Raw genomic sequence first — 24,818 nt, 5'->3', positions numbered from 1 at the left:
GAGCCACCACACCCAGCCTAATTATTACTCTTTTTTTGTTTTTTTTTTTGAGACGGAGTCTCGCTCTGTCACCCAGGCTGGAGTGCAGTGGCCGGATCTCAGCTCACTGCAAGCTCCGCCTCCCGGGTTCACGCCATTCTCCTGCCTCAGCCTCCCGAGTAGCTGGGACTACAGGCGCCTGCCACCTCGCCTGGCTAAGTTTTTTTGTATTTTTAGTAGAGACGGGGTTTCACTGTGTTAGCCAGGATGGTCTCGATCTCCTGACCTCGTGATCCGCCCGTCTCGGCCTCCCAAAGTGCTGGGATTACAGGCTTGAGCCACCGCGCCCGGCCAATTATTACTCTTTTATAGTACAGACATAGTGGCTCGCTCCTATAATCCCAGCACATTGGGAGTCTGAGGTGGAGAGATTGCTTGATTCTGGTAGTTTAAGACCATCCTGGACAACATGGTGAAACCGCCTCTCTACAAAAATTACAAAAATTAGCTGGACATGGTCGTGTACCTGTGGTCCTAGCTACTTGGGAGGATGAGGCAGGAGGATTGCCTGAACCCAGGAGTTGGAGGCTGCAGTAAGCCCAGATTGTGCCATTGCACTCCAGCCTGAGCAACAGAGTAAGACTGTGTCTCAAAAAAAACAAACAAGGCCGGGCGCGGTGGCTCAAGCCTGTAATCCCAGCACTTTGGGAGGCTGAGACGGGCGGATCACGAGGTCAGGAGATCGAGACCATCCTGGCTAACACGGTGAAACCCCGTCTCTACTAAAAAATACAAAAAACTAGCCGGGCGAAGTGGCGGGTGCCTGTAGTCCCAGCTACTTGGGAGGCTGAGGCAGGAGAATGGCGTGAACCTGGGAGGCGGAGCTTGCAGTGAGCTGAGATCCGGCCACTGCACTCCAGCCTGGGCAACAGAGCATGACTCCGTCTCAAAACAAACAAACAAACAGACAAACAAACAAAAAAATAGTAATTTACAATGTAAAACTTTTAAATAACTTCAGTGGATTTACTGTTTTTTAGTTTTAGTAATTTAATGTTTGGTGAGATTTATTGCTTAATTTAAAACTATTTTAAGCCAGGCACAGTGGCTCACACCTGTAATCCCAGCCCTTTGGGAAGCTGAGGCAGGTGAATCACTTGAACCTGGGAGGCGGAGGTTGCAGTGAAGGGAAATCATGCCACTGCACTCCAGTCTGGGTGACAGAGCCAGACTCCATCTCAAAAAAAAAAAAAAAAAATATATATATATATATAGGGGTGTGTGTGTGTGTAATAATATATAATAATTGTTATGATTGTATAATAATAATATAACTGCTGGCTATAGTGGCTGACGCCTATAATCCTACCCCTTCAGAAGGTCCAGGCCAGTGGATCACTTGAGCCTAGGGGTTGGAGACTAGCCTGGGCAATATGGCAAAACCCCATCTTCTAAAAATAAGTAAATAAATAATAAAGGCATTTAAATTACAGAAAGAAGATAAAAGAAAAGATGATTCTAAAGATGATGATGAAACTGAAGAAGATAACAATCAAGATGAATATGACCCTATGGAAGCAGAAGAAGCTGAGGATGAAGAAGATGGTATGATTGAAATTTATTTATTATTTCTTAGAGTTAAGAATGCATTTTTTGTTTGGTGACATTGTATCACTGAAATCTATATTTTTAACATTTTTTTTCTTTGGAATAGAAAGAGTAATACACTCTTCAGTGAGAAAGTTTTTCCAATTTTTAGGTGAGAAGATTGTTTTAAGACATATTTATTACTAATTATCCTAAGTCTCTCATATAATTAATACTCAGAACAAATTTCCCTCAACTTGGTGCTTAAGCTGTGCCATAAAAGCTATAATAGGACAGGCACAGTGGCTCACACCTGTAATCCTAGCACTTTGGGAGACCAAGGCAGGTGGATCATTTGAGGTCAGGAGTTGAATTCCAGCCTTGCCAACATAGTGAAACCCCATTTCTACTAAAAGTACAAAAATTAGCCAGGCGGTAGTGGCGCGTGCCTGTAATCCCAGGTACTCCAGAGGCCGAGGCAGGAGAATCACTTGAGCAGGGGAGGTGGAGGTTGTGGTGAGCCAAGATTGTGCCCTTGCACTCCAGTCTGGGCAATAGAGTAAGACCCTGTCTCAAAAAAAAAAAAAAAAAAGTATAATAGTCCCTAATGTTTCATATAATAATTGCTTATTTTTTTTGTTGAGACAGGGTTCTCACTGTATTACCCATGCTAGGGTACTGTGGCATGCTCACAGCTCACTGCAGCCTCAACCTACTGGGCTTACTATGATCCTCTCACCTCAGTCCCTGGAGTAACTGGGACAACAGGTGCTTGCCACCATTCCCAGCTAATTTTTATTTTGATTTAGTTATTTATTTATTTTCAGACAGAGTCTTGCTTTGTTGCCCAGGCTGGAGTGCAATGGCGCTATCTCGGCTCACCGCAACCTCCGCCTCCCGGGTTCAAGTGATTCACCTGCCTCAACCTCCTGAGTAGCTGGGATTACAGGCATGCGCCACCACACCCGGCTAATTTTGTATTTTTAGTAGAGATGGGGTTTCTCCATGTTGGTCAGACTGGTCTCAAACTCCCCACCTTGGCCTCCCAAAGTGCTGGGATGACAGGCGTGAGCCACTGTGCCCAGCCTAATTTTTAAGTTTTTTATAGGCATAGAGTCCCACTTTGTTGCCCAGGCTGGTCTTGAACTATTGAGTTCAAGGAATCTGCCCACATCACCTTCCCAAAAATGCAGGGATTATAGGCGTGAGCTACATGTCTGTCCTGAATATATTCTTTTTTTTTTTTGAGACGGAGTCTCGCTCTGTTGCCCAGGCTGGAGTGCAGTGGCACGATCAAGCTCCTCCACCTCCCAGATTCATGCCACTGAATATATTCTTTAGAAAACTAATTTGGGGCTGGGCGTGCTAGCTCAGCACTTTGGGAGGTCAAGGTGGGGGAATCGCCTGAGGTCAGGGGTTCGAGACCAGCCTGGCCAACATAGTGAAACCCCATCTCTACTAAAAATACAAAAAATTAGCCGGACATGCGCCTGTTATCCCAGCTACTGGGGAGGCTGAGGCAGGAGAATGGCTTGAACTCGGGAGGCGGAGGTTGCAGTGAGCCCAGATCGTGCCATTGCACTCCAGTCAGGCGACTGAGTGGGACTCTGTCTCAAAAAAAAGAAAAAAGGAAAAAAAAAGAAAAACTAATTTGGGCATTTTGTTTAACAAAGACTATCGTAATGCAAAAGAGTACATACAGAGTTTAAAGACTACTAATAATAAACACCCATATACCTTTCGCCTAAGTTTTATAAGACAGACTTTAGTACCATGCGGTGACATTTAAAATACTGTACAGTAGATGCTCTGACCATAGACATCAACGATCAAATACCTATAAAGTGCCTCTGAATACCTTATCTGTTCTTTTCCATGTAGATTTGTGGCTTTTTTTAAAAAGTATATTTTTCTGATATAGAAAATTATAAGAGTTCTTTTTGGTTTTTTTATAGTTTGTGTCTCTGGCAATTATTTTTACTTACGGTATTTTTTGTTTGCCTCTACATTTTCTTCTCTCTACCATATCAGTTTTTTTTTTTTTTTTTTGAGACAAGAGTCTCGCTCTGTCGCCCAGGCTGGAGTGCAGTGGCCGGATCTCAGCTCACTGCAAGCTCCGCCTCCCGGGTTCACGCCATTCTCCTGCCTCAGCCTCCCGAGTAGCTGGGACTACAGGCGCCCGCCACCTCGCCCGGCTAGTTTTTTTGTAGTTTTAGTAGAGACGGGGTTTCACTGTGTTCACCAGGATGGTCTCGATCTCCTGACCTCGTGATCCGCCCGTCTCGGCCTCCCAAAGTGCTGGGATTACAGGCTTGAGCCACCGCGCCCCGCCCCATATCAGTTTTTAATATTGTTTGATGAAAAAGTTGAAAGGATAGTGCAGTGAACACCTATGTATTCATCAACTTTGATTCAATAATTGTTAATATTTGTCTTGTTTTGTTTTTGTAACCCAATTTGACATATGAATTCTTCAGTTTGCCTAAGAAAAAACAAAACATGCTCTGAAATAACCACAATTCCATAATCACTCCTAAGAAAATAAGATCATAATAGCATCTATTAATACTATGTAATATCTCCTCTTATTTGCCTTAATATAACTCAATAGCAATGACATAATATTCATATAGCAGTATTTATCTTCATTACTTGCTTTGCTTTATGAAGACTTAAGCCCTTTTTACAGCCCCATTTTCTCTCCCCTGTACGCCCAGTATTATTTTATTGCTGCTTTAGTTGAATCATTAAACAGTATTCTCATTATTTTGTTAGTGTTCCAGCTGTCAGCCCTTTTTTTTTTTTTTTTTTTTTTTGAGATAGAGTCTGGCTCTCACCAGACCGAAGTGCAGTGGCGTGATCTCGGCTCACTGCAACCTCTGCCTCCCAGTTTCAAGCAATTCTCCTGCCTCAGCCTTCCGAGTAGCTGGGACTACAGATGTGTGCCACCACACCCAGCTACTTTTTCTATTTTTTTTTGTTTTGTTTTGCTTTTTGTTTTTTGAGATGGGGTCTCACTCTGTTGCCCGCTAATTTTTGTATTTATAGTAGAGATGGGGTTTTACCATGTTGGCCAAGCTGTTCTTGAACTCCTGACCAGGTGATCTGCCCACCTTGGCCTCCCAAAGTGCTAGGGTTACAGACATGGGCAGTGCACTATGCCTAGCCTAATTTTTGTGTTTTTTGGTAGAGATGGGGTTTCACCCTGTTGGCCAGGATGGTCTCAATCTCCTGACCTCGTGATTGACCTGCCTCAGCCCCACAAAGAGCTGGGTTTATAGGCGTGGGAGCCACTGACCCCGGCCCAGCCTTAGTTTATTTTTTCCTTTCACTCCTTTAATGTTGGTTTCATCCATTTTTCTAGCTTTAAATACTATCTATATACTGTTAATTCTCTCAAATTTCTAGTTTTCTTTTTTTTTTTAAAGAGATATAGAGTTGGGCCGGGCGCAGTGGCTCACACCTGTAATCCCAGCACTTTGGGAGGCCCATGTGGGTGGATCACCTGAGGTCAGGAGTTCGAGACCAGCCTGACCAACAGAGTGAAACCCCCTAAAAATACAAAAAAATTTCTGGGCATGGTGGCGGATGCCTGTAATCCCAGCTACTCGGGAGGCTGAGGCAGGAGAATCACTTGAACCCAGGAAGCAGAGGTTCCAGCGAGCCGAGATCATGCCATTGTACTCCAGCCTGGGCAGCAAGAGCAACACTCCATCTGTAAAATAGAAAAAGACAGGGTCTGTCACCCAGGCTGGAATACAGTGGTATGGTCATAGCTCACTGCAGCCTCAAACTTCAAGGCTCAAGCAATCCTCCTCCTCAGCCTCCTGAGTGGCTGGGACTACAGGTGCATGCCATTGCACCTAGCTGTTTAGTTTTTTGTAGAGATGGGGTCTCAGTATGTTGCGCAGTCTGGTCTTGACCTCCTTGGCTTCAAGCAGTCCTCTGCCTTGGCCTCCCAAAGTGCTGGGATTACAAGGATGTGCCAAGCCTCAAATTTCTATCTCATATCAGACTTCTTTCCCAGTCTCCCATACTAATCTGTCTACTTGACACCTCCACTTAGTTATCTGGCATTTCAAAATCAATATGTCTGAAACTAAACTCCTGCTAACCCCTTCACCAGAAAGAAAACATACACAAATCCTACAACCTTAGCCTTTGCCAACCATCTCATTTAATGACAATTCCATCTTTCCAGTTGTTCAAACTAAAACGCAGGAGTCATCCTTAACTCCTTTCTTTCTGTGATACCCTACTTCCAATCTATCAGGAAGTCATATTTGCTCTGTTTTCAAACTTATCCAGAATCAGTCCACTTCTTACCAATTCCACTAATTTGACTATAATCCAAGCCACATTATCTCTTGCCTAGATTATATTAATAGACCCCTAACTTGTTTCCATGTTTCCTCTCCTCTACAATAAAGTTTCTCGATACAGTTGCCAGAATGATCTTTGCAAAATTTAGAATTTATTTCGTTCTTTTGTTCAAATTCCTCGGGTTTTTTTGTTCTTTTTTTTTTTTTTGGAGACGGATTCTCGCTCTGTCGCCCAGGCTGGAGTGCAGTGGCGCGATCTCAACTCACTGCAAGCTCCGCCTCCTGGGTTCACGCCATTCTCCCGCCTCAGCCTCCCGAGTAGCTGGAACTACAGGTGCCCGCCACCAGGCCTGGCTAATAATTGTTTGTATTTTTTTTTTTTTTTTTTTTTTTTTTTGAGACGGAGTCTCGCTCTCACCCAGGCTGGAGTGCAGTGGCGCAATCTCGGCTCACTGCAAGCTCCGCCTCCCGGGTTCACGCCATTCTCCTGCCTCAGCCTCCCGAGTAGCTGGGACTACAGGCGCCCGCCCCTGCGCCCGGCTAATTTTTTCTATTTTTAGTAGAGACGGGGTTTCACCATGGTCTCGATCTCCTGACCTTGTGATCCGCCCACCTCGGCCTCCCAAAGTGCTGGGATTACAGGCGTGAGCCACCACGCCCGGCCAATTGTTTGTATTTTTAGTAGAGACAGGGTTTCACCATGTTAGCCAGGATCGTCTCGATCTCCTGACCTCGGGTTCCACCTGCCTCAGCCTCCCAAAGTACTGGGATTACAGGAGTGAGCCACCGCGTCCGGCCCTTTTGTTCAAATTCTTCCAGTGTATTCCCATCATTTTTACCTCATAGAAAAAGCCACTGTTCCGGCTGGGTATGGTGGCTCACACCTGTAATCTCAGCACTTTGTGGGAGGCTGAGGCAGGTGGATAATTTGAGGCCAGGAGTCCCAGACTAGGCTGGCCAACATGGTGAAACCCTGTCTTTACTAAAAATACAAAAAATTAGCTGGGCGTAGTGGTGCACGCCTGTAATCCCAGCTGCTCTAGAGGCTGAGGCATAAGAATCACTTGAACACAGAAGGTGGAGGTTGCAGTGAGCTGAGGTTGCGCCCCTGCACTCCAGCCTGGGTGACAGAGCAAGACTCTTGTCTCAAAAAAAAAAAAAAAAAAAAAAAGCCACTGTTCAGATCACTTGAGCTCAGGAGTTCAAGACCAGCCTGAGCAACATGACGACACCCTGTCTCTACAGAAAATAAAAAATTTATCTGGGCTTGGTGGCGCATGCCTGTAATCCCAGCTACTCAGGAGTCTGAGCTTGTAGGATCACTTGAGCCTGGGAGGCAGAGGTTGCAGTGAGCAGTGATCACACTACTGCACTCCAGCCTGGACAATAAAGCGAGACCCTGTCTGAAAAAGAATAGAAGGCCAGGTGCAGTGGCTCATGCCTGTAATCCCAGTACTTTGGGAGGCCAAGGCAGGTGGATAACAAGGTCAGGAGTTCGAGACCAGTCTGACCAACGTGGTGAAACCCCATCTCTACTAAAAATACAAAATTAGCTGGGTGTGGTGGCACATGCCTGTTATCCCATATACTCAGGAGGCTGAGGCAGGAGAATCGCTTGAACCCGGGAGTCGGAGGTTGCAGTGAGCCAAGATTGTGCCACTATATTCCAGCCTGGGTGACACAGCGAGACTCCATCTCAAAAGAAAAGAAAAAAGAAAAAGCTAGTGCTCACAATGACTTACGAGACTCTACCACGTCATGTCTCCAATTACATCTCTTAAGCCCTCTTCTTCAGAAGAGTGGACCCATCACATATGCTCCTATGTTAGGAGGTTTACATTGGCAGTTCTTTCTGCTAGCAGGGTTTTTCCTGGAGATCCACCTTCCTTAATTTCTCATATATGAAGTCTGTTCAGGTATCACTTTGTCAGTGAAGCCTGCTCTGCACCCTACTTTATTTAAAATTGCAATCCTCTGCCCTCCCTTACTGCACATTTCTGGTCTCTTATCCTCCCCCCCTTTTTTTTTCCCATAGAATTTATGACCTATTTTATTACATACTCTTTATTTTGCTCGTTGCCTGTCTCCCCCTTATCCCTACACTTGAATAAAAGCTGTTATGTAAGAAAAAGAGACTTTTCTCTGTGTTCTTTGTTAATATATATTCCAAGTTCCTGGAACAGTCTAAATAATTTTATAGGTTCTAAATATATGTCGATAGGATTATAGTTCTTTTTTGTTTGTTTCCCTGGAGTTTCTAATTGCCGCTTGCTTCTGTTTTACCACTTTTCTTATATTTTATATCTCATGATCCTGTTAAGTTTCCTGGAGACTACTCTTGTTTGTTTGTTTTTTGAGACGGAGTCTTGCTCTGTCACCACGCTGGAGTGTGCTGGTGTGATCTCAGCTCACTCCAACCTCTGCCTCCTGGGTTCAAGCAGTTCTCCTGCCTCAGCCTCCCGAGTAGCTGGGATCACAGGCCCACATCTGGCTAATTTTTTTGTATTTTTAGTAGAAACGGGGTTTCACCATATTGGCCAGGCTGGTCTTGAACTTCTGACTTTGTGATCCGCCTGCCTTGGCCTCTCAGAGTGCTGGGATTACAGGCATGAGCCACTGCGCCTGTCCGAGACCACACTTTTTCCAGTACAAAAGCGGAATTATAACGTGAAATACAGTACCAGTAAATGTATTAAATGGTGTTGAATTTTGTTAGTAATTAGGAGAGGAGATAGCAATAAGATACTTTTTTTTTTTTTTTTTTTTTTTTTGAGACAGAGTTTTGCTCTTGTCACCCAGCCCAGATTGTCGTTGCATGATCTTGGCTCACTACAACCTCCATCTCCCTGGTTCAAGCGATTCTCGTGCCCTCAGCTTCCTGATTAGCTTAGATTACAGACATGCACCACTGTGCCCAGTTAATTTTTGTTTTTAGTAGAGATGGGGTTTCACCATGTTGGCCAGGCTGGTCTCAAACTCCCGACCTCAGGTGATCCGCCCACCTTGGCCTCCCGAAGTGTTGGGATTACAGGTGTGAGCCATTGCATCCGGCCTATCTTTTTCTTTTTTTTTTTTTTTTTTTTTTTTTTTTTTTTGAGACGGAGTCTCACTCTGTCGCCCAGGCTGGAGTGCAGTGGCCGGATCTCAGCTCACTGTAAGCTCCGCCTCCCGGGTTCACGCCATTCTCCTGCCTCAGCCTCCCGAGTAGCTGGGACTACAGGCGCCCGCCGCCTCGCCCGGCTAGTTTTTTGTATTTTGTAGTAGACGGGGTTTCACCGGGTTAGCCAGGATGGTCTCGATCTCCTGACCTCGTGATCCGCCCGTCTCGGCCTCCCAAAGTGCTGGGATTACAGGCTTGAGCCACCGCGCCTGGCCCGGCCTATCTTTTTCTTATCAAGTTAATGAAAATTAAAGTTTTAAATGAAAGGTAACACAGTTTAACAAGGGTAAAAAGAGTTACACTTTCATCACTCTTCTTTGGGGCTGTACATTGTTATACCTTTTCTGAACAGAAATTTGGAAATGTGAATTAGCCATATTCTTTAAAACATCAACATGAGTGATCATTCCATAATTTATTATAAAACAAAAATGTGGAATCAATCTAAATAGGAATAGACAATTATTTAAATTGCACTTTGGTAATATTGTCATGCAGTTAAAATTCTCTGCACCCATTGAAGAAAACGTGGAGAAGTGTAGTCACATGGAAAAAGATTTTTAAAGGGTTTTTGTAGATAGCATGTTCCTATAAATAAATTTAATGTTGATAAGTGTGTATATATGGGGAAAAAATAGGACACGATCACTAATTTCATTTTATGTGGTGGGATTGATTTATTTTCTATGATGAACAAATACTGCTTGAATGTTTCAAAAGTTATTTCAAAAATACAAGTTTCGGATGAGACAGTTTTGAAAGTGACAGCTCTCAAGATAAATACTCAAATAATGTGGATTATATTGTGAGTGTTTTTCAATCATCAAAAATAAGTAAATGACTAGGTTCCAAGGAGAAGTTCCCTTTCATTCTTTCTTTTTTGAGACAAAGTCTTACTCTGTTGCCTAGGCTGGGCAGTAGCACGCTCTTGGCTCACTGTTGCGTTGAACTCCTGGCTCGTGCAATTCTCCCACCTTAGTTCCCTGAGTAGGTAGGACTACAGGTGTGCACCACCACACCTGGCTAATTTTTAAATTTTTTGTAGAGATATCGTTTCACTGTGTTACCCAGGCTGATCTCAAACTCCTGGCCTTAAGCCATCCTCCTGTTTCCCTCCCAAAGTGATGGGATTACAGGTATGACCTACCACACCCAGCCATTAGAACATTTGCTTATTTTTTTATTTAATAACACCTTTATTGAAATGTAATTCACATGCCATACAATTAGACACTTTAAAGTATAGGCATGCTTTGGTTTTTTTTTATACTGCACTTTATTGTGCTGCACAGATAGTGCCTTATGCCAAGCAAGACTATCAGCACCACTTTTCCAACAGCATGTGCCACTTTGACTTTGTTACATTTTGGTAATTCTTACAGTATTTTCAACTTTTTCATTATTACTCTGTTTTGGTGATCTGTGATCAGTGATCTTTGATAATACTATTATACATGTTTTGGTGCACCTCGAATTGTGCCCATAGAAGATGATGAGCTTAATTATGAATATTGTTTGTGTTCTAATCACTCTACCAACCTGCCCTTCCCCTATCTCTGTCCCTCTTATTGGGCCTCCCTATTCCCTGAGAGAAAATATTGAAATTAGGCCAGTTGTGCCAGGCATGGTGGCTCACGCCTGTAATCTCAGCACTTTGGGAGGCTGAGGCGGGTGGATCATTTGAGGTCAGGAGTTTGAAACCAGCCTGGCCAACATGGCGAAGAAACCCTGTCTCTAGTAAAAATACACAAAATAGCCAGGTGTGGTGGTGCACGCTTGTAATACCAGCTACTCGGGAGGCTGAGGGCATGAGAATTGTTTGAACTTAGAGAGGCGGAGGTTGCAATGACCTGAGATCATGCCACTGCACTCCAGCCTGGGTGACAGAGTGAGACTCTGTCTCAAAAAAGAAAAGAAAAGAAATTAGACCAATTACGGGTGCAGTGGCTCACACCTGTAATTCCAGCACTTTGTGAGGCCGAGGTGGGCAGATCACCTGAGATCAGGAGTTCGAGACCATCATGGCCAAACATGGTAAAACCCCGTCTCTACTAAAAATATAAAAATTAGCTGGGCATGGTGGTGGGCACCTGTAATCCCAGCTACTTGGGAGGCTGAGGCAGGAGAATTGCTTGAACCCAGGAGGCAGGTTGCAGTGAGCTGAGATCAATGCCACTGCACTCCAGCCTGGGCGACAGAGCAAGACTCCATCTCCAAACAAAAAAAGAAATTAGGCCAATTAATAATTAGGCTGGGCTCAGTGGTTCATACCTGTAATACCACCACTTTGGGAGGATACAGAGATAGGATCACTTGAGGCTAGGAGTTAAAGACCAGCATCTGCAACATAGTGATACCCCATCTCTATTAAAAAATAAAATAAAATAAGCTGGGTGTGGTTACATGCATCTGTGGTCCCAGATACTTTTAGAGGCTGAGGTAGGAGGATCTGTTGAGCCCAAGAGGTTGAGGTTGCAGTGAGTCGTGATTGTGCCACTGTACTCCAGCCCGGGCAACAGGGCAAGACTCTGTCTCAAAAATAATAATTGTAATAAAGAAAAAAATCAAAATGGCCTTCGAGTGTTCAAGTGAAACCAAAAAATCGTTAAGGTGAGTGAAGAAAGCATGTTGAAAGTTGAGATAGGCCAAAAGCTAGTTTTTTTGTATCAGTTAGCCATGTTGTGAATGCAAAGGAAAAGTTATTGAAGGAAATTAAAAGTGCTACTCCAGTGAACATGCAAATGGTAAGAAAATGAGACAGCTTTTATTGCTATAAGGAGAGAGTTTTAGGGGTCAGAATAGAAGGTCACACCAGCCACAACATTCCCTTAAGGCAAAGCCGAATTCTGAACAAGGCCCTAACTCTCTTCAATTCTGTGAAAGATGAAGAAGCTGTAGAAAAAAGTTTGAGGCTACGAGTGGTGGATTCATGAGGTTTAAGGAAAGCAACCATCTCCATAAGGTAAAAGTACGACGTGGTTGCTGAGGTGGGAGGATTGCTTGAGCCCAGGCATTTTAAGGCTGCAGTGAGCTATGATTACGCCACTGCACTCAAGCCTGGTTAACAGAGCAAGACCCTGCCTCTTGGGGGTAGGTAAAAAAAAAAAAGGCACATTGAAACAGCAAGTGCTTATGTAGAAGCTAATATAATTGATGAAAGTGGTTTTGCTAAATAAGTTTTCTTTTTTTTTTTTTTTTTTTTTTTTTGAGACGGAGTCTCGCTCTGTCGCCGGGGCTGGAGCGCAGTGGCCGGATCTCAGCTCACTGCAAGCTCCGCCTCCCGGGTTTACGCCATTCTCCGGCCTCAGCCTCCTGTGTAGCTGGGACTACAGGCGCCCGCCACCTCGCCCGGCTAGTTTTTTGTATTTTTTTAGTAGAGACGGGGTTTCACCGTGTTCGCCAGGATGGTCTCGATCTCCTGACCTCGTGATCCGCCCGTCTCGGCCTCCCAAAGTGCTGGGATTACAGGCTTGAGCCACCGCGCCCGGCCAATAAGTTTTCAATGGAGACAAAACAGCCTTCTTCCATTGGCTGAAGATGCCATCTTAAGACTTTCACAGCTAGAGAAGAGCTGTCAGTACCCAGCTTCAAAGGACAAGTTGGCTCTCTTGTTAGGGCTAATGCAGCTTGTGACTTTAAGCTGAAGCCGGTACTCATTTACCATTCCAAAAATCATAAACCCCTTAAAAATTATGCTGAACCTACCATACCTGTGCCCTAGAAACAGAACAACAATGTCAGAATGACAACTCTTTACAGCAATGCTTACTGAATTTTTTTTACTCGTTTATCATGTAACCAACGTTTTTACTAAATATTTTAAGCCCACTGTTGAGATCTGCTAAGAAAAAAAGATTCTTTTCAAAATATTACTTCTCACTGACACCACACCTAGTCACCCAGAGCTCTGATGGAGATGTACAAGGAGATTAATGTTTCATGGCTGCATCATCTATTCTGCAGCCTTTGGATCAAAGAGGTAATTTCACTTTACTCTTTTTTTTTTTTTTTTTTTGAGACAGGGTCTCACTCTGTCATGCAGGCTGGAATGCAGTGGCATGATCATGGCTCAGTCCAGCCTTGGACCTCCTGGACTCAAGTTATCTCCCACTTCATCCTCCCAAGTAGCTGGGATTACAGGCATGAGCCACCATGCCCAGCTGATTTCTGTTGTTTTTTTTTTTTTGAGACGGAGTGTTGCTCTGTTGCCCAGGCTGGAGTGCAGTTGCGCGATCTCCACTCACTGCAAGCATTGCCTCCCAGGTTCACGCCGTTCTCCTGCCTCAGCCTCCCGAGTAGTTTTTTGTATTTTTAGTAGAGACAGGGTTTCACTGTGTTAGCCAGGATGGTCTCGATCTCCTGACCTCATGATCCGCCTGCCTTGGCCTCCCAAAATGCTGAGGTTACAGGCGTGAGCCACCATACCTGGCCTGATTGCTGTATTTTTAATACAGGCAAGGTTTCACCATGTTCGCAGGCTGGTCTCGAACTCCTGACCTAAAGTGATCCCCGCCCACTGTGGCCTCCCAAAGTGCTGGGATTACAGGTGTGAGCCACTGTGCCCGCCCTCAACTTTCAAGTCTGTCTTTTTATGAAATACATTTCCTTTTTAAATTTACTTTTTTTGCTTTTTAGAGACAGGGTCTTTCTTTGTTGCCCAGGCTGGTGCTAAACTCCTGGGATCAAGCGATCCTCCTGCCTCAGCCCCACAAAGTGTTAGGATTACAGGTGTGAGCCACCACACCCGGCCAAAAAATGCATTTCCTAAGGCTCTTGCTACCATAGTATATATTATTTCCTCTGATGGGTTTGGGGAGAGTAAGTTGAAAATCTTCTGGAAAGGATTGACTATTCTAGATGACATTAGAAACATTCGTGGTTCATGGGAGAAGGTAAAAATATCAACATTAACAGTAGTTTGGGCCGGGAGCAGTGGCTCACACCTGTAATCCCAGAGCTTTGGGAGGCCAACGTGGGTGGATCACCTGAGGTCAGGAATTTGAGACTAGCCTAACCAACATAGTGAAACCCCGTCTCTACTAAAAAATACAAAAATTAGCCAGGTGTGCTGGCAGACATCTGTAATCCCAGCTACTCGGGAGACTGAGGTAGGAGAGTCACTTGAACCTGGGAGGCGGAGGTTGCATTGAGCCAAGATCATGCCATTGCATTCCAGCCTGGACGACAGAAGTGAAACTCCGTCTCAAAACATAACAAAACAGTAGGTTGTATGAAATTGATTTCAATTATTGGCCTGATGCAGTGGCTCACACCTGTAATCCCAGCACTTTAGGAGGCCAAGGCGGATGGATTACTTGAGACCAGGAGTTTGAGACCAGCCTGGCCAACATAGTGAAACCCCAACTCTACTAAAAATTCTTATGGATGACTTTGAAGGGTTCAGTAATTCAGTAGAGGGAATAACTGCAGGTGTGATAGAATGAGCAAGAGAACTCAAATTAGAAATGCAGCCTGAAGATGGGATGGAACTGCTGCAATATCAGGATAAACTAAATAGATGATTGCTTCTTATGGATGAGCAAAGACAATGTCTTTTTGAGATGCAGTCTACTTCTGTGAAGATGCTGTTAACATTGTTGAAATAACAAAGGATTTATAATATTACGTAAACTTAAGCAGTGGCAGTATTGGAGGGGATTGGTTCTATTTATATGTTTATGAGATGGAGTCTTGCCCTGTTCCTCAGGCTGGAGTGCAGTGGCGCAATCTCGGCTCACTGCAACCTCTGCCTTCCAGGTTTACACAGTTCTCCAGCCTCAGCCTCCTGAGTAGCTGGGACTACAGGCACACGCCACCACACCCCACTGATTTTTGTGTTTTTAGAGACGGGATTTCACCGTGTTGGCCAGGCTGGTCTCAAACACCTGACCTTAAGTCATCCACCTGCCTCGGGCTCCCAGAGTGCTGGGATTACAGGCATGACCCACTGTGCCCGGTGATTGACTTTAATTTTAATAGAGGTCATTCTATGTTTCAAATGCTATCAAACAGTATCACATAGGGTCTCACTTCACCCAGGCTGAGTGCAGAGGTTATTCATTAGCAGTCACTCCCCATCTTCCCTGAACCTCTTCAGTCCTAGGCAACCATTAGTCTGCTTTTTGTTTCTGTAGATATTCTGGACATTTCATATAAATGGAATCACATAATAAGTGATTTTTTTGTGACTGGCTTCTTTTACTTAGCCTGTTATCAAGGTTCATGTATGTTTTAGCATAAGGTTTTCTCTTTATTTTTATTTTTATTTTTTTTGTTGTTGTTTAAAAGACAAGGTCTTGATCTGTCACCCAGGCTGGAGTGCAGTGGTACAGTCATAGCTCACTACACCCTCAAACACTTGGCCCTCCTGAGTAGCTGGGATAACAGTCATGTGCCACTGTGCCCAACTTGAAAATATGTGTATTAATGACTTTTTTGCCACTGTTATATTTATTTTACAGATAGGGATGAGGAAGAAATGACCAAACGAGATGACAAAAGAGATATCAACAGATACTGCAAGGAGAGGCCCTCTAAAGATAAGGTATTTATTGAATACTGTATTCTTTTTAATATGGTGATATCTTACATCATCTAAACATAACACAGTTGTGAAGTTTATTAGTCCTTATCCATCTATATTACCACTAAGTAAAATTCTGTCAGTTGTTTTTTTGTGGCTATGTCAGGTAACTAGTATGTCTGATTCCTTTCTCTCATATTCATATACCAGATTAACTCATTTTAGCTAGGATGAGGTAAATGTCTTATTAGATTATTGCTATTTTATGCACAGTCTCTGTTTCCCACTTTTCGGGGGTAAAAAATTTGGCTACTATGTTTTCTACTTCTCCATTTTCTTAGGAAAAAGAAAAGACGCAAATGATCACAGTTAACAGAGATCTGTTAATGGCTTTTGTTTATTTTGATCAAAGTCATTGTGGTTACCTTCTTGAAAAGGATTTGGAAGAAATACTTTATACTCTTGGACTACATCTTTCTCGGGCTCAGGTAATCTATCTTGTGAATATTTAAAAGGAAAACATTTTTTAAAAGTTACCTTTTCCAATGAAAAGTTAATAGAAACTCCGTTGATTTTTTTGATATATTAAAGCAACATAAGGGCCAAGCGTGGTGGCTCACGCCTATAATCCCAGCGTGATTGGGAGGCTGAGGCAGGCAGATCACTTCAGGCCAGGAGTTTAAGACCAGCTTGGCCAACATGGCGAAGCTCCGTATCTACTAAAAATACAAAAATTAGCTGAGTGTATTGGCACACGCCTGTAATCCCAGCTACTGGGGAAGCTGAGACAGGTGAATCTCTTGAACCCAGGAGGCGGAGGTTGCAATGAGCCAAGATTGCACCACTGCACGCCAGCCTGGATGACAGAGTAAGACTCTGTCTCAAAAAATAAATAAATAAAGCAGTATAACACAAACCAGTTGTAAAACACTTCCCTTCTCCCTCTCCCTCTTTTTCTACTCCTTACGACTATAATACATAAAATTCTAGGTCTTTTTGTAAGCAGCTCAGTTTCATTTTTATAAACAAAATATGGAATTATTCTGTACATTTTGACTGGCTCTTTTTTTTTCATTCCACAGTATTCTATAAATACATTCTACCATGAAAATAGAAACCTGCCTCATTCTTTTTATAGCTGCACAGTACCCATTATATAGATGTACCATAATTGACCTACCTAGTCTCCGTTGCTGGTGGTTTTCATTTATTGGATTTACCAACTATGCTATAATAAATCATACCTGTGCATAAATTTTTATCAATGTTATACTTTTTAACAATGAAGTTTTATTTTTTCAAAAGTAACTTGGATCTTACTCAATTCCATGGATTTCCATCATAAGTGAAAATTACAGCTGGGCGTAGTGGCTCACACCTTTAATCCCAGCACTTTGGGAGGCCGAGGCGGGTGGATCACCTGAGGTCAGGAGTTCAAGACCAGCCTGGCTAACATGGTGAAACCCCGTCTCTCCAAAAATACAAAAATTAGCCGGGAATGATGGCGGGTGCCTTAATTGCAGCTACTCTGGAGGCTGAGGTAGGAGAATCACTTGAACCCGGGAGGCAGAGGTTGTAGTGAGCCGGGATCACACCACTGCACTCCAGTTTGGGCGACAAGAACAAGACTCTTTCTCAAAAGAAAGTGAAAATTAACATATAGTTTTTCTAAGAGAATCGAGAAATATATTTTCATCTCTTTATTTTGTTTACTTGCATGCATAACAGGTAAAGAAGCTTCTTAATAAAGTAGTGCTCCGTGAGTCTTGCTTTTACCGGAAATTAACAGACACCTCAAAAGATGAAGAGAACCATGAAGAGTCTGAGTCTTTGCAGGAAGATATGCTAGGTCTGTGCATGTTAAGATTTTGCTTTTTAATAAATATACCAATAATTAAAGAAGAAAAATAACTTATGAAAATATGTGATTATGAAATAATATTTTATATTACAGGAAACAGACTATTACTTCCAACACCAACAGTAAAGCAGGAATCAAAGGATGTGGAAGAAAATGTTGGCCTCATTGTGTACAATGGTGCAATGGTAGATGTAGGAAGCCTCTTGCAAAAATTGGAAAAGAGCGAAAAAGTAAGAGCTGAGGTAGAACAGAAGCTGCAGTTACTAGAAGAAAAGACAGGTAAGGGTCAGCATTGGATATGTTCATACTTTCATCACCCTGCTGGGACATGTATATGTGTTTATGTATGTACATACACATGTACGTACCTGTGTACACATCTGCATATGCATACCACATATTTTCATCGAAGTACAGAAGGAACTTTTTAAAATTTTTTAATTATTTATTTGTTTTTAAGACAGGGTCTCACTCTCACCCAGGCTGGAGTGCAGTGGCACAATCTCAGCTTACTGCAACCACTGCCTCCCGGGTCCAAGTGATTCTCCCACCTCAGCCTCCTAAGTAGATGTGCCACCATGCCCAGCTATTTTTTGTATTTTTGGTAGAAATGGGGTTTCACCATGTTGGTCCTGGCCTCAAACTCCTGACCTCAAGGGATCACCCACCTCGGCCTCCCATAATGTTGGGATTACAGGCATGAACCACCGCGCTCTGCAAGGACCTTTACTTTTCATTATTTCTGGTTCAGGTTATAAAATTGCTTAGCTTTATGTGAATCTTAGGTCTTCATGTGCATTCTCAGGTTCATTGTTATCTGTTGCATCCTTTTAATCACCTTCTAGTTCCACTTTTTTTTTTTGAGACGGAGTCTCTCTCTGTAACCCAGGCTGGAGTACAGCGGGGCTATCTCACTGCAACCTCCACCTCCCGGGTTCAAGTGATTCTCCTGCTTCAGCCTCCCAAGTAGCTGGGACTACAAGTGTGTGCCACCACGCCCAGCTAATTTTTTGTATTTTTAGTACAGACAGGGTTTCACCATGTTAGCTAGGATGGTCTCCATCTCCTGACCTCCTGATCCGCCCACCTCAGCCTCCCAAAGTGCTGGGATTACAGGCATGCGCTACCGCACCTGGCATCCACTTAGTTTTTACCAGTCTGTGTTCTCTAATCTATACAATCATCCAAAAATAGAACATAGGTTTTGAAATAATACAAGTTAAAAATGTAAATGAAACAGGCCAGGCACTGTGGCTCCCGCCTATAATCCCAGCACTTTGGGAAGCCGAGGTGGGCGGATTGTCTGAGGTCAGGAGTTTGAGACCAGCCTGACCAACATGGTGAAACCCCATCTTTAAAAATACAAAAATTAGCTGGGTGTGGTGGCACGTGCCTGTAATCCCAGCCAAGATTGTGCCACTTCGCTCAAGCCGGTGCAACAGTGAGACTCGGTCTCAAAAGTAAATAAATAATGAATATTACAGTGTGCTTTATGACTAGTGAAATTGACAGACATTGCCATTTTATGGAATTCAGTCAGCTTTTTATTTTCACAGCTTAAATATTTTAACCCCAAAGTTAAATTTGAAGTTTTAGAAAGTAAAATGTTAATTTTTGGATTTTTTTAAACAGATGAAGATGAAAAAACCATATTAAATTTGGAGAATTCCAACAAAAGTCTCTCTGGTGAACTCAGAGAAGTTAAAAAGGACCTTAGTCAGTTACAAGAAAACTTAAAGATTTCAGAAAACATGAATTTACAATTTGAAAACCAACTGAATAAGACAATCAGAAACTTATCTACGGTAATGGATGAAATCCACACTGTTCTCAAGAAGGTGAGAAATTTTGTATTTTTAACATTTTCATAGTTTTTAAAATGATGCTTTTAATGTATTTTAATGTTATTAAGCTCTTAGTGATTATTCTAAAAGCAAATAATGATAATCATTCTGTCCTTCCTGAGATTAGTAAAAAGTGATTCCCAGGCTAGGCACAGTGGCTCATGCCTATAATCCCAACGCTTTGGGAGGCCAAGGCGGGCGGATCACCTGAGGTCAGGAGTTCAAGTCCAGCGTCGCCAACATGGTGAAACCCCCATGTGTACTAAAAATCCAAAAATAATTGGCCAGGCATGGTGGCAGGCGCCTGTAATCCTAGCTACCTGGAAGGCTGAGGCAGGAGAATCACTTGAACCTGGGAAGCAGAGGTTGCAGTGAGTCTAGTTTGCACCATTGCACTCTAGCCTGGGCAACAGAACGAGACCCCATCTTTTTTTTTTTTTTTTAAAAGGTGATTCCCAAAAGGTGTTGTTTTTCTAAAACTTAGTTGGAATGTCAACATGATTTAAGAGTACAGACTTCTTGAAGCAAATTTCATTTATATTTCTTTTTAATCCAGAGTATAAGTTTGAACTAAACCATTCACTTCACTTCTCTGTGGTTTTTTTCTTGTTGTTGTTGTTGTTTGGTTTTTGTTTTGTTTTGTTTTGTTTTTTTGAGACAGAGTCTTGCACTTTTGCCCAGGCTGGATTGTTAGTGGTGCTATCTTGGCTCACTGCAGCCTCTGCCTCCCAGGCTCACGTGATCCTCCCACCTCAGCCTCCTGATTAGCTGGGACTACAGGTGTGCTCCAGCACATCCAGCTAATTTTTATATTTTTTGTAGAGATGGGATTTCACCATCTTGCCCAGGCTGGTTTCCAACTCCTGGGCTAAGCAGCCCTCCTATCTTGGCCTCTCAGAGTGCTGAGATTACAGGCATGTGCCACCACACCTGCCGCATTCACTGCATTTTTAGACCCCATTTATTCTTGGGCAGAATTGAGGTAAATACTTCGTCACCGTTAATTTTAAGATATTAAAATTAATTTATTGTTCTTTATCACTAGAAAAAAGTATACCAAACTGAATATCATTATACTCTAATATCAAAGTAACATTTAAGAGAATCTAGTAAAATGTACTTTTTCCTTCTCTGTTGTCTTACAGGATAATGTAAAGAATGAAGACAAAGATCAAAAATCCAAGGAGAATGGTGCAAGTGTATGATAAAATCCATGTAGTGATGAGGAATGGTGTTAAATAATGTAATATATAAAAATCATGATATAAGAATGTTTGAAGGTGATGCATGTTTGATTTTATTAGTATACATGTCTTTTAGTTCAAATGATGTATAAAGTTTTATGAATGTGAGTTTCTGCTTTTGAAAATTGCTTGTAATTCCTAGCCTTCAAATTATTAAACACTCCTCGAGTGAAATAATTTTGCATTGCAAAGTGTTTTAGGATGAACTTTGTTATAGTTTTAACTCCAATAAAGTTCATCAGTTTAATTGACTGTAGTATTTAATTACCAAATTTCTTTTATAAAAATGCCTAGAAATTTTTAATTTTATTTATAGAATTATTAGGTTTTAAAATTTTTAGTTAATATGTTAAAATTTCAGTCAAAATCATAAAATAGCATGATGCTTAATTTTTGCAAGTTTTTTGAAACAAATTTTTTTAAACTCATCACCAAAAAATCCCCTCTTGATCAGTAAGCATTCATTAAAAATTCAGTTTAGGCCAGGCACAGTGGCCTACGGTGGGATTACATGACTGTAATCCCATCATTTTGGGAGGCCGAGGCGGGTGGATCACCTGAGGTTAGGAGTTCGAGACCAGCCTGACCAACATGGTGAAGCCTCATCTCTACTAAAAATATAAAAATTAGCTGGGCATGGTGGTGGGTGCCTGTAATCCCATACTTGGGAGGCTGAGGCAGGAGAATCACTTGAACCAAGGAGGCGGAGGTTGCAGTCACCCGAGGTCCTGCAACTGCACTCCAGCCTGGGTAACAAGAATGAAACTCCATCTCAAAAAAAAAAAAAGCCGGGCGCGGTGTCTCAAGCCTGTAATCCCAGCACTTTGGGAGGCCGAGACGGGCGGATCACGAGGTCAGGAGATCGAGACCATCCTGGCTAACACAGTGAAACCCCGTCTCTACTAAAAAATACAAAAAACTAGCCGGGCGAGGTGGCGGGCGCCTGTAGTCCCAGCTACTCCGGAGGCCGAGGCAGGAGAATGGCGTAAACCCGGGAGGCGGAGCTTGCAGTGAGCTGAGATCCGGCCACTGCACTCCAGCCTGGGCGACAGAGCAAGACTCTGCCTCAAAAAAAAAAAAAAACAAAAACAAACAAACAAAAAATTCAGTTTATCCAAAAGACAGTGTATCAGAAAGAAGCAATAGAGAACTAGTATTGTTCTTGTATGCGTTATACTTTACGTAATATTAGTTGTCCTGATGTCAGTGTTATTGCTTTCAATTAATTTTTCTACTTTCCCAGAATAGCATCTATATTGCTTCTAATTTTGAGAGTTTAAAAAAAAAATGCAGTGTATGTCAAATGTACAGTTTAGTACCAAGCCCATAAATGTCAGTATGATGCCTTAAGTTAAGTCTTTAATTAAAGATTTTTTTTTAATTAACCTGTGTACTTCCTTCAGAATTTTAGTGGATACATGAGGTGACTTCACTGTAGAATAAAAACAGTAGGAAATATGAGTGGTTCTCAACAGAGGGTGAATTTATCCCTTAGAGGACATTTGGCAGTGTCTAATGAGGTTTTTTTGGTGTCACAAGTGGGTGGGTGCTACTGGCATCTAGTTGGTAGAGGCCAAAGATACCACTAAAAATCCCTTGTTGCAGAGGACAGCTCTCCATAACAAGGAATTATCCAGCCAAAAATGTCAATAGTGTCCAGTTTTAGAAACCCTGCCCTAAAGGAATGTAAGGTTAAATGACATTTTGTCTTCCAAGTTTTACTAGTGAAAACTTAATGGAATCTGTAAGAGATTATTAGGATTTTTGTATTTAAATAACTTCTACTGGAATGTTTCACTGTCATATAAAATATATGGTATATTAGAGTTTTGTTTTGTTTTGTTTTGAGATGGAGTCTCGCTTTGTCGCCCAGGCTGGAATGCAGTGGCTTGTTCTCGGCTCACTGCAACCTCTGCCTCCTGAGTTCAAGCGATTCCCCTGCCTTAGCCTCCCAAGTAGTTGGGATTACAGACGTCTGCCACCATGTCCAGCTAATTTTGTATTTTTAGTAGGGATGAGGTTTCACCACATTGGCCAGGCTGGTCTCGAACTCCTGACCTCAGGTGTTCTACCCACCTTGGTCTCCTAAAGTGCTGGGATTACAGGCATAAACCACTGCACCTGGCCTATAGTTTATTTTATTTCATTTTGTTTTATTTTATTTTGTTAGAATAATGGCTAGGTGTTCTAAATAGATGAATATAAAAATGTAAAGTGCCATTTATATGTAACTTAGGCTAAATGGAATTCACATGGCTATTACTAAAAAATGGATTACAATACCTCAAATTCTTTTAGACCAATTTTTGTCTTAAGTTACTGTTTGTGGTCATATGGCTTGTTGACCTCCAAAACCAGATTAGAGATTGATCTATAATTATTATATAATTATGATATAAATATTTCCTTCATCTTTAAGGTGAGATTAAACAATTGTTGAAAATGGTTTTTTTCCTTCTTTCTTTTTTTTTGAGATAGGGTCTCGCTCTGTTCCCCAGGCTGGAGTGCAGTGGTGCCATCTAGGCTCACTGCAACATTTACCTCCCAAGTTCAAACAATTCTGGTGCCTCAGCCTCCTGAGTAGCTGGGATTACAGGCATGCACCACCACACCAAGCTAAGTTTTTTGTGTTTTTAGTAGAGATGGGGTTTTGCCATGTTGGCCAGGCTGGTCTTAAACTCCTAGCCTCAAGTGGTCCACCCACCATGGCCTCCCAAAATGTTGGGATTACAGGCGTGAGCCACCGTGCCTGGCCTGCAAAGTGTTTTTTGTTTTCTGTTTTTTTTTTTTCAAGGGACAATCTTGAAGATAAACTTTTAACTAAAAGACAGTGATGATAGTAAAAGACAGTAATGATAGAGTTCCTTGAAAAGAGTATATTGTTAATAAGAAACATATAAAGTACATTTATGAGGCTTTTTTTCCTCCAGATGAATTTAAATCAGAAGAAAATTGGGATGACAGAGAAAAAGACTGAACCTTTCAATCATATTGTTACTTAGGGGTAAATTTCTTATAAAATAATATCTTTGGAAGTAGAAATTGAGATGACTAAGGAAAAAAGCAAGTTGCACACAGAAAAATTGATTTTGGCCAGGGCACAGTGGCTCGTGCTTGTAATCCCAGCACTTTGGGAGGCCAAGGCGAGTGGATCACCTGAGGTCAGGAGTTCGGGACCATCCTGGCCAACATGGTGAAACTCCATCTCTACTAAAAATACAAAAAAAAATTAGCCAGGCATGGTGGCGGACACCTGTAATCCTAGCCACTTGGGTGGCTGAGGCAGAGAATCACTTGAACCCTAGAGGCGGAGGTTGCAGTGAGCCGAGATCACACCACAGCACTCCAGCCTGGGCAACAAGAGGGAAACCCCATTTCAAAAAAAAAATTGATTTTAGAGAAAAATGAGGGAAGAAGAACGTGTTATTGCCTTTCCTAATTTGGGAATTTATTCAGAAATAAAAACTAGTTTTTTATATTCTTTCACCTGACGTTGACCAAGCCAAAAAGTTTTGTCACATCATAAACTAGGTCTGTGATAATACCTAATTTTCCTACCCTTTTTATGTTCTGGATGCCTATTTTTATATTTCTTTTTTTTTTTTTTTTTTTTTTTTTTGAGACGGAGTCTCGCTCTGCCGCCCAGGCTGGAGTGCAGTGGCCGGATCTCAGCTCACTGCAAGCTCCGCCTCCCGGGTCCAGGCCATTCTCCTGCCTCAGCCTCCCGAGTAGTTGGGACTACAGGCGCCCGCCACCGCGCCCGGCTAGTTTTTTGTATTTTTTAGTAGAGACGGGGTTTCACCGTGTTAGCCAGGATGGTCTTGATCTCCTGACCTCGTGATCCGCCCGTCTCGGCCTCCCAAAGTGCTGGGATTACAGGCTTGAGCCACCGCGCCCGGCCGTATTTTTATATTTCTAATTTGTGGTTTAGTCATTGTAGTAGGCCAATGCAGGAAATATAAGAATATAATATTTCTTACAGAATTAAGCCTGAATCCGCCCAGGCATGATGGCTCATGCCTGTAATCCCAGCACTTTGGTTTGGGAGGCCAAAGCGGGTGAATCACCTGAGGTCAGGAGTTTGAGACCAGCCTGGCCAACATGGCAAAACCCTGTCTCTACTAAAAGTGCAAAAAGTAGTTGGGTGTGGTGGTGGGCACCTGTAATCCCAGCTACTTTCGAGGCTGAGGCAGGAGAATCACTTGAACCCAGGAGTTGCAGGTTGCAGCGAGCCAAGATTGTGCCACTGCACTACAGCCTAGGTGACAGAGCGAGACTCCATTTCAAAAAATAATAAT

At 42.6% G+C, this 24,818-nt stretch overlaps 1 protein-coding gene and 1 long non-coding RNA gene across 21 annotated transcripts in view; one reads left to right on the top strand and one right to left on the bottom strand.

Moving 5' to 3' along the window:
• Positions 1–20,767, top strand: part of CCAR1 (cell division cycle and apoptosis regulator 1) — a 78,965-nt gene extending 58,198 nt beyond the window's left edge. For all 20 annotated transcript variants that reach the window (XM_065520998.1, XM_065521000.2, XM_065520993.2 and 17 more), the window contains 7 exons: positions 1,473–1,584; positions 15,510–15,592; positions 15,913–16,059; positions 17,300–17,420; positions 17,526–17,711; positions 19,065–19,270; positions 20,422–20,767. In XM_065520998.1, the coding sequence (XP_065377070.1) occupies positions 1,473–1,584; positions 15,510–15,592; positions 15,913–16,059; positions 17,300–17,420; positions 17,526–17,711; positions 19,065–19,270; positions 20,422–20,481 (915 nt within the window). In that variant the 3' untranslated portion in view covers positions 20,482–20,767. The remainder of the gene's footprint in view (positions 1–1,472; positions 1,585–15,509; positions 15,593–15,912; positions 16,060–17,299; positions 17,421–17,525; positions 17,712–19,064; positions 19,271–20,421) is intronic.
• LOC135965132 (uncharacterized) overlaps positions 1–24,818 on the bottom strand; it is a 213,136-nt gene that overhangs the window by 25,092 nt on the left and 163,226 nt on the right. The gene's annotated exons all lie outside the window — the stretch shown is intronic.

Source organism: Macaca fascicularis, chromosome 9 (assembly GCF_037993035.2).
Source record: "Macaca fascicularis isolate 582-1 chromosome 9, T2T-MFA8v1.1".
NCBI lineage: Eukaryota > Metazoa > Chordata > Mammalia > Primates > Cercopithecidae > Macaca > Macaca fascicularis.
Note: the sequence above shows the minus strand (reverse complement) of the source record. Positions and strands in the feature narration are given on the sequence as shown.